At 41.2% G+C, this 17,873-nt stretch overlaps 1 protein-coding gene across 1 annotated transcript in view; it reads left to right on the top strand.

Moving 5' to 3' along the window:
* Positions 1 to 366: 366 nt before the first annotated feature.
* LOC145766430 (cytochrome P450 26A1-like) overlaps positions 367 to 17,873 on the top strand; it is a 77,949-nt gene continuing 60,442 nt past the window's right edge. The window contains exon 1 of the mRNA XM_082578140.1: positions 367 to 464. Within this exon, the coding sequence (XP_082434266.1) occupies positions 394 to 464 (71 nt within the window). The 5' untranslated portion in view covers positions 367 to 393. The remainder of the gene's footprint in view (positions 465 to 17,873) is intronic.

Raw genomic sequence — 17,873 nt, 5'->3', positions numbered from 1 at the left:
ACACATTTCCTAAATAGCCCATAGCCCAGGTAGCCGACCATTCACTACATAAAAATATTTTTCTGGGTTTTCATCAGTTTTGACCAGTTTAAACCTAATTTTGACCAGTTTAAACAGCTTAGAGATCAACCCTTAGAGATCAACCGCTTAGAGATCAACCCTAAAAATTTTAAAATATTTGCGGAAACTGCGATCAGCGACTTCGGCTTTTTTAATTTTTTCTCTTGATCTTTTCAGGGTACGGACTGAGGGTACGAACTGTTCAGGGTACGAACTTGGTTGCACCTGTCATGCACAGCGCAAAAGCATAGTTTGCGCAGTGGATATGGCAATATTTGGATGTTTTTATTTTTATCATTATGATTCAGAATGTAATTTTAATCTTAATGTTCAATGGCAATAAAAGCAGTTCCAGGATATTGTGGTTATGCCATAGTGGGAGACAAATCATACGAATTCATAAGGTAAGAACTAGAGATGTACCGATACCAATATTTTGGCCGATACCGATACCGATACCGATATCACTTTTTTAGGCCGATACCGATACCGATATTTTGGCCGATACTTTAGTTTAGTGTTACAAATAGAAGCAATTTTGGTATTTGCAAGGAATTGTATCAAATGCTAAGTTTGACCTTTTTTTTAAAGGTCCCATACTCAGATACTGAGCTTTGGGGAATGAGAAGATATAAGGTTCTCATTATACTAAGCCTTCGACACTAAGGAGAGTAGGGTGGCCAGTTCCTCTCTCTCGGCCGCCTTTACTTCAGCAACTATGCCCATCCAATTTATTACACCCTGGGTATAGGTGAGCGGTGTTTATCAACAACCAGCTGAAGCCGGTAGTCGAACCAGGTTTGCATAATTGGAAAGCCAACGCCTTATCCGTTGCACCATCCCACCGCCAAGTTTGACCTTATTTGCATATAGAACTATTAAAAAAAGCTTTGAATTGGCATAGTTTATTAAAGATTCAAAAATTCAATCTCAACCGCATTGTTGTGTCATAATAGTAGGTTTTGGTAATGAAAGGCCACCGTAATTGAGGACTGGGGTATAAGGGAAGAAACATTACATCATAATTGGGGTTTCTGAAAAATTAATATTTTAGGGTTTGCGTAAACTCTCCAAATAGGCTATCATAATTTATAATAAGATGTAAACCAAGTCATTTGTGTAGTCGAACAAAAACTATTAGACAAGTAATGTGCAATGTTGTTTGGTTGAGAAGCTTTTGCCGGGCCAAGACTACCCAGATAGCAAAAACGTATAATTTTGCAACTTTTTTATGTTACTAAACGTTTAAAAAACCCATGTAACTTGGTTGTTTTTATAGTAAGCTGTTTCAGCAAAATGGAAATTTTCCGAAGCTGTGAGGGAGCTGAAGGAATAGTTTAAAACTTTAAATGACTCCAATTTTTTTTCTTAGGTTAATTAGCTATATCTAAAGTCTAAACAATATTGTGTCTACCCAAACTAAAAACATTTTTGGAAAAATTGCGTTTTTGACCTCATTTTTTGATTTTTGAGCCCCAGGAGGAGGCTGAAGACAATTTGTTACGAATCTCAAATTTTGTCATGAGTTTTTTCTCACTCATTGGCACCATTTCCCCACTACACCGAGAGATTTAAAAGAAAAGTTCAAAAACGAGCCACCCTACTAGCCAACCTGACATCATTGTTTTATGCGGCCGCTAATCGACTTTAACGATCATGGAATGTTACGTAATAAGAACGATTATATCCTACACGCAAAAATAAAAAATATCGATTGCTTAAATCAGCTCTTTTTGCTGTTTTGTCTCGTGAGCTTTGCGTATTGTTCAACAAGTGTATAAAGTTTAGAATTGACAAAAACTCATTACATTTGAAAATGAAGTTTGAATCACGGCAAATAAACGTATTCAAAACTTTTACTTCGGCCGACGCTGTTTCACACTCAGTTTTCTAGGTCAGCAACAGTTTTGTCACAGCAAAAATGCGTTAATTTTGAAGGCTGCCGAGCTGGAAACAGCTTGTCCAATGTATAAGTCGAACCTGGCTTTTTGCGGTGAAAATCACTTGTGAAAATCTCGAACTATACTCGAGTAGGCTATAATAAATAGCGTAATAAGTAAAATTTTGAATGTTAGGCTACAGAACAAAAATCGCCCGAGGCTAAATTTTCATGTCAAGTTAAATATTTTTGCTTCTGGAGTGCCCCATAATTAAATAAGTCACGCCATAGTTACGCTACACCACTGTCTGTACAGTATAACTCCTGTTGCAAGCAGGCTAACCACAGTTGATCTAAACTGCTTAGTGGATGAACAACGGAGAATGACTGGTATTTAAAGCGCAGATGAACAAGAAAAAAAAACAGTTCCCGAACTTTATTGAAATGCTGCATGTTGCGCCATAACATTGTTCTTTGTAATACCGCTTTGAAAGAGGATTACGACTATGAATAAACTTCATTTTGAATTGAAAAGACATGACGTAATGTCTTCCATTTTTAGTTATCACATATTTTTTCATTACGTAATGTCTTGTAGGAAGAAATTGAAAATCAGTATAATCATTCAAAATGAAAGCAATGGGACTACGAATCCTCACTAAACCAATCAATCAATAGTCTTGTTGCATCTAAGAGGACAACCTTATATGTTACTGATCTCCGGAGCTGACGTAAGCCTTAAAAGTCATGTCGACTTATTCTTGATGCCCCCCTTAACGAAAATTGTTCTTTGTAATACCGCTTTGAAGGTGGATTGCGACTGTGAACAAAAGAATAATTTTTAAACTTCATTTTGAATTGAAAAGACATGACGTAATGTCTTCCATTCTTAGTTATCAGTTATCACATATTTTTTCATTACGTAATGTCTTGTAGGAAGAAATTGAAAATCAGTATAATAATTCAAAATGAAAGCAATGGGACTACGAATCCTCACTAAACCAATCAATCAATAGTCTTGTTGCGTCTAAGAGGACAACTTTATATGTTACTGATCTCCGGAGCTGACGTAAGCCTTAAAAGTCATGTCGACTTATTCTTGATGCCCCCCTTAACGAAAATTGTTCTTTGTAATACCGCTTTGAAGGTGGATTGCGACTATGAACAAAAGAATAATTTTTAAACTTCATTTTGATTTGAAAAGACATGACGTAATGTCTTCCATTCTTAGTTATCACATATTTTTTCATTACGTAATGTCTTGTAGGAATAAATTGAAAATCAGTATAATCATTCAAAATGAAAGCAATGGAACTACAGGCCTCGACACTGAAGGCGGCCATCGCGGCCATGGCCGCGATGAACCTACAAAAACCGACATTTTGTCCGCCGGGTCTCGCTCTTCCGTCGGCCGCATTTGTCCGCCATGAAGTTCCGAAATTTTTTTACGCAAACGGTCTTGTGAATAAAGTACTTTGCCACTTATATCATAATCACAAAGGATTAGAAAGCAGTCAAAGTATCCGATAAATCAAAATACACCCTGTCTAATGTCTATGCTTGAATTGTTAACATTATTGATTGACCCAGCAGCTGATGTCTGACATCCACAGGATGCAAGTGACATCACAATACACTTTATTGATGCGATATATTCAGTCTTCGAAATTAGCGTCGGCAATGAAAATGCAGAGGCCACACGAGTGCTTGTAAGGTTAGGGTTAGACATTCCTACCAGTCGTTATGGCACAGCCATAGATTTGTTCCTCAGTCAACACCCTGATGGATCTCTATGAAAAAGAAAGAGGCGTGCGGATTGGTATCAAAGCCCGAAAGCCGCAAAACGTGGACGCTTCATTGTGAACGGCAATAACAGTGTAGCTTTACAGCCAAGCGATGAGCTTCTTGAAGTGTCTGATTCCAGTGATGACGCGACAACCTCGTGCTCCGATTCAGCATCTGATGATTCCAATTCTGACAACTAGTTCTTTATCAAACAGACTTTGTGTTGTTCGCAGTATCCCAGTTGTGCCAAAGTTATGTTAGTGTAATAATAGTGTATACGTAAATCGAGGCAATCTTCTCGCAGGGAGCTATTAATTTGTTATCGTTACCTAGTTGAGCAATTGACGTTATTTTATGATAATTCAACGTTGCTAGATGTCGAATTATTGTAAAACAAACGTAACTTTCCTATTGGGCATTGTTGTTACGCAATATAACCCGCCGGGAAAATTAAATCGATTTGTGCTGACTCGAACGTTGAATCAACCGAAAATTAACTTACTTTCATCCCGTGAGTTATTTAACGTGAATTACTGTAACAGCGTGCGACATGCGTATCTTGTAGCTCGCTTTATCGCTACTTTTGGCATTATTACATCACAACAAATCAAACAGTGCGGTCGTGATAGACTACTCTAGTATATTTTTCTCCGAAGAAAAAATGTGCTAATTTCGAAGACTGTGTGTTGATGTGTGTCGAAGTTGCGATGGCCGCCATGTGCTTGTGATTGGCCGCCGAACAGCTTGCTTCAGTCGGACATGTTTGGCCGCCGGAAAAAAAAAGTTGTTTCGAGGCCTGAACTACGAATCTTCACTAAACCAATCAATCAATGGTGTTGTTGCATCAAAGAGAACAACCTTAGGCCTATTTTATGTTACTGATCTCCGGAGCTGACGTAAACTTTAAAAGTCATGTCGACATATTCTTGATGCCCCCCATAACGAAAATTGTTCTTTGTAATACCGCTTTGAAGGTGGACGACTATGAACAAAAGAATAAATGTTAAACTTCAATTTGTATTGAAAAGACATGACGTAATGTCTTCCAACCTTATCACATATTTTTTCATTACGTAATGTCTTATAAGAATGAATTGAAAACGAGTCTATTCACTAAAAAGGAGAGCAATGGGACCACGAATCCTCACTGAACCAATCAGTAAAAGGTCTTGTTGTGCCTACTGATCTCTGGAGCTGACGTAAACCTTAAAAATATGGACTTATTCTTGATATGGAATTTGACTACCGTACATAGCCTATATTACATATCGATTACCGGTAATGGATATTTTGTTTCAATGCACTTCAAAGTTAAAACGAATGTAGTTATTACTATCTGAAGCCTTTACAAATTGTTTCACCTAACGGATCATCAGAAGGTCTTATTCAAATAGAATCTTAAGACCTTCTGATGATCCGTTAAGTGAAACAATTTGTAAAGGCTTCAGATAGTAATAACTACATTTGATTTAATTCGCTCTGCTTTGCCTTTTTGCTTGGCATTGAGCACTTTTTGTAGTATTAATAGTTTTCATTGTTTCAAAGTTAAAACGTATTTGTTTACCACAACCAAACCACTTGTGACAATCGAATTTGTTAATTTATTATTCGATAAAATATTTAGATGATGTCACGTCATTACGCCGATTTGAGATATAATTTCATTCATGACGTCGTGTGGATGAAAAACTTTTACAAGTTTTACACTCTGCTGAGAGTAAAAAAGAAACACATATTGGAGAAATTGAGTCTCTTTCACAACTTAAGAATCGAACAACGCAAAACTGCTGAAACAAAACGTTTTGTTTGAGTGAAAAAATCACTGCAAGCAACCAATGCCAAAAGGCACGCGCAAGAAGTCATGGGAGTGTGAGATATCAGCAATTTGAACAGGTTGTTATTTTTCTATATCAATGTGACGTTAGTTACAACTTTAAAAAATCTGTATCTTTACTCTGGAAAATCCGCAGCAAGCACCTTTTTTACATGTTTAGTATCGGCCACAGTATCGGCCAAATTTTGCCGATACCGATACTCAAAAAGTGGCCGATATCACCGATACCGATACCGATATATCGGTACATCTCTAGTAAGAACATTATTGAATGGTGGGCTAATGTTTTTTTCACTAGCTAGCCTTCAAGCAACCGGCGGCCATGGCCGCTAAGTAGGTGCAACCTAGTTCGTACCCTGAACAGTTCGTACCCTCAGTTCGTACGACGTACCCTGAAAAGATCAAGAGAAAAAATTCAAAAAAGCCGAAGTTGCTTCTTCGTCGTATGAGCTGTTCTTCTGGACTATATGTTTGGGCATGATGTCATCAGCCACTCGACAGTTTCGTCATCCAGGGCCTTCAGTCCAAGCGCTCCATGTGGTGGTTGATGGATTGGGCAGTCATGGACGACATGATCTACTGTCTGGTCTGTGGCGCCACACTCGCATCCCGGTGAGGGAGCCAGGCCCCATTTGCACATGTCTGAACGAAAGCGACCGACGCCGGTTCGTAGGCGGTTAAGCCGGACCCACGCAAGTCTTGCGAGGGACATTCCCGGACGGTGGGGATCGACGTCGGGTAGGAAATCACGGAGTCGGGAGGTGTTGTTTTGCCACTCCATGTTCCATGTGTAGTTCGTCCAGTGTGCCGCACTTATTCCAAGATCTTCAACGTTGTTCAGCAGCTGTCGTGCGGCGGGCACAAATGGGCGTCTTGATTTCAGTCGCTGCTGTCCTCCAGGTAGGCGCTGGAATGTACTGTGGAGGAGGTGGTCGGGGTCCAGTGCGCGACGAGCAAGGGAAATCATGGCTCCTTTACGGCGAAGCTCAGCAGGTTGGATGCCTGCAAGGATGGGAAGGCAGTCCGTTGGAGTGGGACGCAGGCATCCAGTCACAGTGCGTAGTGCGTCATTGATGGCGGTGTCAATGTGGCGGGTGTGAGAGCTGCGGCACCACACTGGTGCGCAGTACTCAGCGGTAGAATGGACAAGGGCCAAGGTAGCTGTGCGAAGGGTTTTCGCATCAGCTCCCCAGCCGGAACCCGCCAGCCGCCTCAAAAGTGCAACGCGCGCAGATAGTTTTTTGCGCAGTGACTCCAGGTGTCGTCGGTACGTGAGTGACCTGTCCAGGGTTACGCCGAGGTAGGTGGGTTCGGCGCAGTAGGGGAGGTGTTCGTCATCGGTGGTAATGTTGATCTCACGTTTTGCTTCCTTGTTGTTTAGGTGGAAGGCCGCCGACACTGTCTTTGCCTTGCTGAGCTGTAGCTTCCATTTCTGGAGATGTTGATATAGTTGACATGTCCTGGCTTAGGTTCCTCTCCATTGACTGCCAATCTCCGGCTGGATGCAGGAGAGCCAGATCGTCTGCATAAGCATACTTCCTGGAGATGGTGTCAGGCAGGTCATAGATGTAAGTGTTAAAGAGGAGGGGAGCCAGGACAGAGCCCTGTGGGACGCCGTTCCTGAGTCGACGTAGTCTACTTCGTCGGCCGCTACCGGTGGAAAGGGTAAAGCTGCGGTTTTGCACAAGTTCCATAATCATATGGACCATGTGCCTGTCAGGAAGGAGACGGAGTAGTTTGCAGGTAAGGCCGCTGTGCCATACAGTGTCGTAGGCAGCCGTGAGATCGACAAACACGGCGCCAGCCTTCTTTTTTGCCGAGAAGCTGTCCTCGATGTCTTGGGTCATCAGGGTGACCTGGTCTACAGTTGATCTTCCGTGGCGAAAGCCGGCTTGTTCCCGAGGGAGCTGAGGGTCTATTATCGGTTCGACACGGGCGTAGATAAGTCTTTCGAGTATCTTGAAGGGGATACAGAGCAGAGAGATGGGGCGGTAGCTCTTCGGATCCCCTGGGGGCTTCTTCGGCTTTGGGACTGCAACCACTAGGGCTCTTCTCCAGATTCTTGGGATGCGCAGGTGACGCAAGCAGCAGGAAAGGAATTCTTTTAACCAGGACCTCATAGAGGGGGCAGCTTGGAGTATTAGTTCCGGGCATAGGTGGTCAAGGCCCGGGGATTTGCCTGGCTTTAGGTGCTGGAGGGCGGAGGCAAATTCTTCTGGGGTAAACTCACCAGAGATGTTGCCCTCGACAGGTGTTGGGACCTTCCAGAGGTCCGTCATTTCCTTGAGGACGGACTTGTCTGATTCACGGTCTCTCGTTCTGTGCACTCCATTTTTCACAAGTTGTGAGGCGATGGCATTTGCTGAAATGGGGCATTGGCGACGAGAGGCACGTGATCTGCCAGTGAGGTTGTTGAGTGTACTCCAAGCTGTGCGGCTGGAGTGCGTGAAGTCGATTGAGTCTATGGCTTCTGTCCAGCGCTTCTTCCTCTTTGAATCCAATCTTGCCAGCAGGGCTGTTGCTGAGTTGGTGGTGGCGGTACCCTGGGGGGAACGGAGGAAGTCGCGGTAAAGCCTGTCGCACTCCACATCCCAGCAAGGTATGTAGTTTTTCCGTCGACCTCGCGGGATGGAGTCTTTTGCCGCAGATATGATTGCATCACAGAAGTCCTGGTAGGCTTCATCCACTTTGATGGTGTGTGGGGATGGGAGGTACTGCGTAGCTTCGTTTGTGAGGAAGCTGTAGTATTCCCAGTCGGCCTTTCTGAAGTTCCATCGCTTGACAGGCTTGCTCGGAATAGGTGTGGCAAGCAAGGGGGCCGTGATTAGCGAGGGTCGGTGTTGAGACCTTGGGAACTTCTCTAACACACGTCTGTCCGGCTGGCGATCATCGGGGTCATCACTTGCGAAAGCCAGGTCTGGGTTCGTGCCAGTGTTCCAACGACCGGAGTGGAAGCTCGGTGCGCCCTTAGGATCGTGTAAGAGGGCGAGGTTGTTGTTGGTTGCCCAAGCGGCCAGACTATCTCCGTCGTTGTTGATGGAGTTGTATCCCCAGTCAGTGTGGTGGCAGTTGCTGTTCGGAGTTTTCGCAAACAAACAAACTGAAAAGATCGATAGAAAAAAATAGCACAAAGCCGAAGTCGCTGATCACAGTTTCTGTCTTTTTGCAAACATTTTAAAATTTTCAGTAATGATCCAAAGAGTTTGCCAAGTTGCTGATCACAGTTTCCGCAAACATTTTAAAAGGGTTAGGGTTAGGAAAAGATCGGGAGAAAAAATTAAAAAAAGCTGAAGTCGCTGATTGCAGTTTCCGCAAACATGTTAAAAGGGTTAGAATTCAGGGGTCATCAAACTTTTTTTTCTGAGGGCCATATTGCTTCGAGATTAACAGCTGCGGGCCGAATGCAAATAGCTAAAAGATATATATACAAATAAGAATCTCCATTCACTTGAATTGAGCACTATAAATAACAACGTCAGCGTCGGAATAGCAAAGTTGTGATGAAAATGGAAAGGTTGCTGGAGAGTTTCGGTATCCCCTGCTGTGATACACAACAGGGCATCATGCTCTTGAAAAAAAAATCTTGTTTTCAACAACAAAGTTTGTGGTGTCAAAAGAAGAAACAATATGCATATGGAAAAATCATTAGCAGGTTGTGTGTAGCTCAACAGAAACGTAAGTCCTTTACAAAACGTTTGGTAACCTTTTTTTCGTAACAGTTGTAGTGCAGCTGTTATTTCCGCAGCACATGGCGGGCCGGATGAAATCAGTTCGCGGCCGGTTCCGGCACAAATGAAGCCGGGGCGCCATGGCGCCCCCTAAAATTCCAATTTATTTTTTTATGTCTACATGCAAATTTCTTTTTTATGCCATATATATATACTTTAACTTGTAAATTTTCATTTTACTAACGTAAAACAATGCGTGATGTTTAGTCTCGGCAAGTAGACCTACTAACCGCTGATAACGGTACAAGAGACAATGGACATTATATAAATTACTAATAACTAATAAAGAAACTTTTTTTAACTCAAGTTTAAATAAATTATGTATATAATGCATGGTAGCAATCTAGATTTTATGGCAGTTTAGGCAGAGAGATAGGATGGAATGCCATGCATCAACCTTTTGGACAGTAAAGCTGGATCTGGTCTTGAACACATCTCTGCTACATTTATTACGTATTTTATTCAAAACATGTTTGTGATCAAATTACTTGTTTGAGGAAATCGAATGTCATTTTTATACGTTGTTACAATTTACAATTATGTATTGAGACGTTTTTGTAACATTATCAGCACAAGTAGTTCAATCGTATTGTTCTTTTGCTCACTTGCATCATTGTCAGTTCACAGTATTTTGTTTTGCTAATAGGGCATAGGCTGCTTATTCTACAAAATAGAAATAGTAAACTCTTATTGCTGCAAGTGCTTTTTTCATATTTGAATAATTATTTTATTCGCAATATCTTAACTGAGTACCACTCACTTGTACTAAGTACAGTGTACACCTAGGCCTCACCGTTTGAATGTTTTTTATAATGCATTTTTTTGGGCTATGCACCAGTGAGCTTCAGGCACTCTAGGTTGGTGATTTATTGAAATGAATTTTGGTAGTTACCCCTTTTTCATTCACTTGGAGCTAGAGATGTACCGATACCAATATTGTGGCCGATCCCGATACCGATATCACTTTTTTAGGCCGATACCGATACTGATACCGATATTTTGGCCGACACTTTGGTGTTACAAAAAGATGCAATTTTGGTATTTGCAAGGTATTATATCAAATGCTAAGTTTTACCTTATTTGCATAAAAACTATTAAAAAAAGCTTTCAATTGGTATAATTTATTAAAGATTCAAGAATCCGATCTCAACCGCATTTTTGTGTCATAATAGTAGGTTTTAGTAATGAAAGGCTACCATAATTGAGGACTAGGGTATAAGGGAAGAAACATTACATCATAATTGGGGTTTCTGAAAAATTAAATAAAGTGTTTGCTCAAACTCTCCAAATAGGCTATCATAATTGATTATAAGATGTAAAATGTAAACCAAGTGATTTGTGTAGTCGTACAAAAACTATTCGACAAGTAATATGCAACCTAAGGGCGCTTGTCGTTTGGTTGAAAAGCTTTTGCCAGGCCAAGACCACCCAGGCAGCAAAAATGCACAATCCCCCATCGCCCCCACGCTGCTAAACGTCCAAAAAAACTATGCAACCCGGCTGCCCCCAGCAAGCCGGCTCCACCAGTCCGCGACCCAACTTCCACCCCTCGCTGCAACATAGCCTACCCACCAAGCCCAAACAATTCCACGGCAGAACTAGCAGGCCCAACACGAAAGCAATGGGACCACGAATCCACACCAAACCAATCAAAACGGTCCTGCCGCGCCCAAGACGACAACCCCACCGTGAAGAAAGGAGCGCCCCTCCCAGCCACCAGCACAAAGCCGAGCACCCACCAGCACAGCGAGCAGCTGCAACCCGCCAACCACAACGGTGCAGCTTCCACACTAGCCATTTCAATTCTTGTCGATGTCAATTCTTGCTGCAAAACGGCTCCCGAGAAACATATAGTTGATTCTTCTTCTTCTTCTTCAATTGCCTTGCCTGAACCAGGCATCGAGGGCCTCAGATGAATAATTAGACCAAATGTTCCTATTATATGTTGCATGAATGATTGTTTCTGTCTTGTCGTTAAATTGTTCCAGATGTGTTTGTCTTTGTCTGCCAGGTGCCCGCTTTCCAAAAGTTTTACCAGTTAAAGAGAGATGCTCCAGTTTTTGCTTTCTTACTACATGGCCGAGAAATTTATATTGTCTGGTTTTCATACTTTTTAACAGAGTTCTGGTTTGGTTCACTTGGTGTAGAATTTCTTTATTTGTTTTCTTTGCCAGCCATGAAATGCGTTGCATTCTACGGAAGCACCACATTTCAAAAGCATTAATCTTTTCTGCCATTTTTGTTGAAATATTCCAGGTTTCAGAGTTGTAATGAAAAACAGGATATGTAAATATAGCATTTTAAAACTTTAGATCTTGTTTTGAAAGAGATATTTTTATTGCAAAGAATTGGTTTCATTTGTTGGAAGCTTGCTTTTGCTTGGGCTGTTCTTATGTTGAGCTCTGTTTCGTCTCTTGCATCCCAATTCACCATAGTACCGAGGTATTTGAATTTTTGGACCTGTTTAAGAATTGTTCCATTAACTGATAAATTACAAATAGGAGTTTCGGTTGCTTTTTTCTTTGTTATGACCATTGTTTCTGTTTTCTTTTTATTTAATTCCATGCCAAATATCTTGCTTTTCGTACACACAATATCTAATATGTTCTGCAGTTTTACGTCCGATTCGGCTATCAAAACGGTGTCGTCAGCATATCGTATGTGGTTAATGTTGTTTCCTCCAATAGTAATACCTCTTTCATCTTCAATATGTCTTAAAATTATTTCGCTGTATAATGAGAAAAGGTCAGGTGATAGCACACAACCTTGTCTTACTCCTTTCTGAATGGGCGTGTAGTCACTGCAGTCATCATTTATCCTGATAGCAGCTGATTGTTCGTAATATAAATTTTGAATGATTCTTAGATCTTTGTCGTCTATTCCAATTCTATCGAGCATGCATAACATTTCATTGTGTTGAACTCTATCAAAAGCTTTTTTATAGTCGATGAAGCACAAGTACAGGTCTTTTTGCATTTCGATTGATCTTTGAGCGAGGTTTTTCAGAATGAAGACCGCATTCCTTGTTCCTTTATCAGGCATAAACCCATATTGGCATTCGTTTATTTCTGGAAGACCACTTATTGACCAGCCCAGCGAGGACTCGCAGTCTCACCGCTCCCACCCACTCCGCCACGACATTGCCCAAGCTTGGCGAGTCCACCATAACTAAATGCGGAAACCAAATCACAAACCGACAGAACCAGCCCACCAAAAAGAACCAAGTTACACGGGTCCCCCAAACGTCCAGCAACGCAAAAACGATGCAAAATTATACACATTTCCGCCACCTGGGCAGTCCTGGCCTGGTTTTATCCTCTGTTGAGAGTAAAAAAGAAACACAAATGATAAATATTGGAGCAATTGAGTCTCCTTCACAACTTAAGAATCGAACAACGCAAAACTTCTGAAACAAAACGTTTTGTTTGAGTGAAAGAATCACTGTAAGCAAACAATGCCAAAAGGTGTGCGCATGAAGTCATGGGAGTGTGAGGTATCAAAAATTTGAACAGGTTTTTATTTTTCTACATCAATGTGACGTTAGTTACTACTTAAAAAATCTATATCTTTGCTTCTGCAGAAAATTCGCAGCAAACGCCTTTTTATTACATGTTTAGTATCGGCCACAGTATCGGCCAAATTTTGCCGATACCGATACTAAAAAAATGGCCGATATCACCGATACCGATATATCGGTACATCTCTACTTGGAGCAATCACTGTTGTATAGCCTAAAGTTTTAGTGGAAAATACCTAAATTATCATTTCACATTCGCTATTGCTTTTAATTGCCACGAGCGGCATTATGGCATTGCCTCAACTGTACAACTGATTGTCACTTGTGGTGTTGATTTGTGATGTGGGAATGACTGGTAGCCTACCTGACTTAAGATGGGTCCATAGGCGTCGAAATAGGGTGGGCCGGGTGGGCGGTGCCCACCCTGCCATGAAACGAGGGTGGGCAAAATATGTTTCACCCACCCTGTTTTCATGACACTTATTAAGTGCGGAATGGCCTGTTTCGGTGAGTTTGATTTGGTGAGTCCGATTCGGTGAGTCCGATCCCTCAACGGGGGATTTTTTTAATTTTTTTTTAAATTATCGGGTACCGTAGCCTAATTAACATTGCCGGTTTAGGGTTCGGGGTTAGAGGTTAAGATTAGGGGTTAGAGGTTAGGAACTCACCGGATCAGACTCACCGAATCGGATTCACCGAATAGTAGCAGACCCTATTAAGTGGTTGTTACAATTGTTTCTGTCTTTGTTAAACGCTGAATTATCCAACCAACTGCAGCGCAACTTCTTTTTTTACGCTATGTCTCTCGCTAGGTATTCGACAGAACAAACCAATTCCGCAACAACGCTGCGTTGAAACAAAGGCGGTATTCACTGCAGTTGTTGTTGGTAGGGCAAGTGCCACACGCTGGCAATTCCTGTTGAGAGAAAGCCACGTTTGATCTTTTCTTCGAATAGTCTCGCTTTTGTTACGTCACAATCAAACTTCAATTCCGGGTCAGCCAGCGTAAGGGAATATGAATATGACATCATAATGAACATGGCAATAAAATAACCGATACAAACTAAAGACGCACTGAAACAATCGTTTTTTACAAATCTTTCCTCACAAACTTGTTGTTGGTTATAAATTGGGATACCGCACGATGTTGTCATTTCATTATTGAAAAGTTAAACATGAAGCAAAGTCAAACATCTATTTGCGTATTTTTAAAACCAGCTTTCAAAAGGCGTCGAGATTATAATGCTGAAGAAGCCACAGCCAGCACGAATGAACGTAGAGATGACATTGATGAAGAAAGCAGTGCTTCAAGAATGGACAGTGGTGAAGTCCATGTCTCAGGCAATGCACCGGTAGTTGTAGAAAACAGCATGAGGCTTGAGCCATGGATCTCTACCTGCTCCATTTGACGTTAGCATGCTGCCGGATCAGCTTCCGGCTCGGGAAGGTCGTGTGTTGCAAAGGAAGCTTTTTTTCCGAATTCCAGTGAATGCGTCTGATGATAACTCTGATAGTAGCCTACCAGTTACTGTAGCTGCTGTTTGTGGGCCTCGAAAAACAATCGGTTATCTGCGCAGACCAACAGAAGCTATACAGCAGCAATATCAGCAGTCACCTGTCCAAACATTTTGCGGAAAATCCGAAACCGCCACTTTAAAGATAACAGGTCACGAGTCACGTGCTTTTTAGGTCACAAAGAAAAACATAAAAGAAGTTTGTTTAGTTTAGCAGCGCTCATAAGATTGCAAGGCGCAAGAAAGAAACATCAAACCTATTAAAGCTTAATTGCTGACGTGACGCTAAACGCAGTCTTTGTGAGAAAGACTAACCAATGTGAAATTGCGAACATACCCAATTACCAATTTCAATGAAATCTGTTTGAAAACTCTCGCTCACCCAGAATTCCTCTCTTCTAAGAAAAAATTGACGCCTATGGATGGGTCTGCTACTATTCGGCGAGTCCGATTCGGAGAGTTCCCTATTCGGAGACAGCCTTTTTCAGAGAGTTCCCTATTCGGAGATTTTTTGAATTTTTTTTTTAAAATTATCGGATACCGTAGCCTAATTACCATTGCCGCTTTTACATTGTTTTAACGTTGCTAAACGTTGAAATCGTGCAGAAAAAGTAGAAATAAAATGTTTGAACAATTAAATGAAAATTCGTCATGTCAATAATTTCAACCATAAAAGAAACGATATTGTGGAATATCCTAGTATGCGTATCCTAGGCAGCTAAAGTTCTCTTTTCTACACTATTTCAACGTTTAGTGACGTGAAAACGATGTAAAAACGGCAATTTCTGCTGGTTGGGATAACTAGGCTACGGTATATCAACGTTTAGCGACGTTAAAACGATAGGCCACACATTTGGTTATCTGTTACTACAATGTAAAAATGAACTTTTAGGCTAAATGGGTTCTTGGAACAAATTTTTACTGGTCGGGATAACTAGGCTACGGTACCGGATAATTTCCTTTCAATCCAAGCTGTAGGCCACACATTTGTTGATCCAAACTACCGGTAATCATTTTAACCATTCAAAAGTACCAACTTATAGCGGAATGGCCCGTTTCGGTGAGTCTGATTCGGTGAGTCCGATTCGGTGAGTCCGATCCCTTAACGGGGGATTTTTTCAATTTTTTTTTTAAATTATCGGGTACCGTAGCCTAATTATCATTGCCGTTTTAGGGTTAGGGGTTTAAGGTTAGGGTTAGGGGTTAGAGGTTAGGAACTCACCGAATCAGACTCACCGAATCGGACTCACCGAATCGGACTCACCGAATAGTAGCAGACCCAACTTATAGACATAAACATGATTTTTTTTGTAACATCTTTTTTTTATTTTCCCTTCATCATAATCTTAATCCATCGTCGGTTTGTTCCCCACTAGTGGGGTGGCCGATTGTTTCCGCGCAGCAATTGTTTTAATCCCTTTTTTCCATTTCACCCTGTCCCTTGCATCTTCCTCCTTCAGTCCGACTTTTTTAAGTCGGACCCTTCATATCTTAAATTTTTCTGAAGGTGTTGCGGCCGTGCCAAATTTCTTTCAACTCAATCACTTACTTCGGTCACAAGCACGTTTTAACGTTTGCGTTTTGTCGCTTCTACCTTTGCTATGTTGACGTGTATTGTTTTTCATATGATGGTCATTGGTCACAAATAAAAACAATTCAACTGAACTGACATGACGAATTTTCATTTAATTGTTCAAACATTTTATTTCCATTTTTTTGTGCACGATTTCAACGTTTAGCGACGTTAAATGATGTAAAAGCGGCAATGATAATTAGGCTACGGTACCCGATAATTTTCAAAAAAAATTTCAAAAATTCTCCGAATAGGGAACTCTCTGAAAAAGGCAGTCTCCGAATAGGGAACTCTCCGAATCGGACTCGCCGAAATGAGCCATTCTGCTTAAGATACGCAATTATTTGATAAAAATGCAAAAAATTTTCCCAAGCCGTTTGCAGCGAGGTTACTCCATACTTCTTTGGCGCCTCCTAAAATTTTGCTCCATATCCGCCACTGGTCTAAAGTTTCTGAGACTGAAACAAACCCCACTGGTAATGCGACCAATATGCCAATCTCTGGACATTCTGCAATCAGAAGAGAAGGCATATTACAGGGTTCGATCTTAGCGGTAGTCCGCTAGCCAATGGCTAGTGAAAATTTGCGCGGACTAGTAGAAATGTTGCAGTACTAGTCCGATTGGCTAGTGAAAATATTCGCTGGTGAAAAATGTTGGTTTACAAAATGGCGATTGGCGACGTCACTGAGGTCACTCTCACTCTGAAATACTGCAGAAATTTGCTTGCCAGAGGTGAAATTGCACGAAGAAGGCTGCAAAGTAGGTCAACTGAGCACGTGACTACTTTTTTCTCGCATGTTCGCTAGACACGACACGTGGTAGTAATGAGCACGCCAGGTCGGCGGTCGCCACATTACAACTGATACTTCCTACAACTGTTTACAATTCTGGTTAAACTTTAAAGAGTTAACTAGTTCTGTGTTACATAGCACTATGCTGTATTTTCCAACCAGCAAAACTGGTCCCTTTTACATTGATTTATCATCTGCAGACGTTGAAACAATGTAAAAAAGACCAGCTTTGCTGACTGGGAAAGCATTTACGATCAAACCATTTTTATGCAAACTGTGGCAATCGGACTTCTTTTAATCTCACCGATACCTGTGATGTCACAACGCAAACTTTGACGTTGATGTTTTTGATTCAATCGTGCTATTTTTAGCTCCGTACCAGCTGTGTAGTTTTGAGTATGGAACGTGGCCTACGAAAATAGTCGTATGGTAGATAAACACGGCTCACACTCATTGTTTGTTTTGAAATCGCAAAGTTTTTTTTTCAAGTCTTTTGCGCTGTCTGGTAAAATAATTAATTTGCTATGTTCTTCAACTGAACGAAACTGCACAAATGAAATTATGCACTGCATTTCACAACAGTAGGCTGTTTTTTTTTTAGCAATTAAAAAAAAAATTCTCCAACGTTTTCTGGTTTAAACTTTTGGACATGCTTTCCAACACTTCCCTCTAGCCGAAATAATTTGTCCGTGTCCATTTCTTGGAAAGCCAGTCGCCCACGGATGACATCAAAAGCATTTAAACTTCTTTATTGGGAAGTGTGATTATTCCTTTTGTGTGCTCTTTTGTTTTAATGAAGCCCAGCTGTGTGAAAATTGTTTTTTTTGTAGTGCGATGTCTATTAGCTTATGGCCTGGGATTACAGACACTTGTCTTTGTTTTGATCGCATGCGTCTGTCTCCCTCTGCTTCATTTCGCCTTTGAACATTGAAGACAATTATGCAAAGCAAAAAAGAGACATTCTCTTTTCGCTAACAGGCACAATTATACGATTAAATGAACAAAGTATGCAAACTAGAAGCAAATCCTGATGCTTTTATCCGATTCAAATAAACGATTGATATGTTTAAGCAGTATACTATTAACCGATTTCGTCTGTATAATATATCGTGATCAAATGCTGATTCAACGTTACTACAAAGTGTGTAACGCTGAGTGTTAGCTGGGTAGTTATCGCTATTGTTAATACGT

The sequence above is a fragment of the Aplidium turbinatum genome, chromosome 3 (assembly GCF_918807975.1).
Source record: "Aplidium turbinatum chromosome 3, kaAplTurb1.1, whole genome shotgun sequence".
NCBI lineage: Eukaryota > Metazoa > Chordata > Ascidiacea > Aplousobranchia > Polyclinidae > Aplidium > Aplidium turbinatum.
Note: the sequence above shows the minus strand (reverse complement) of the source record. Positions and strands in the feature narration are given on the sequence as shown.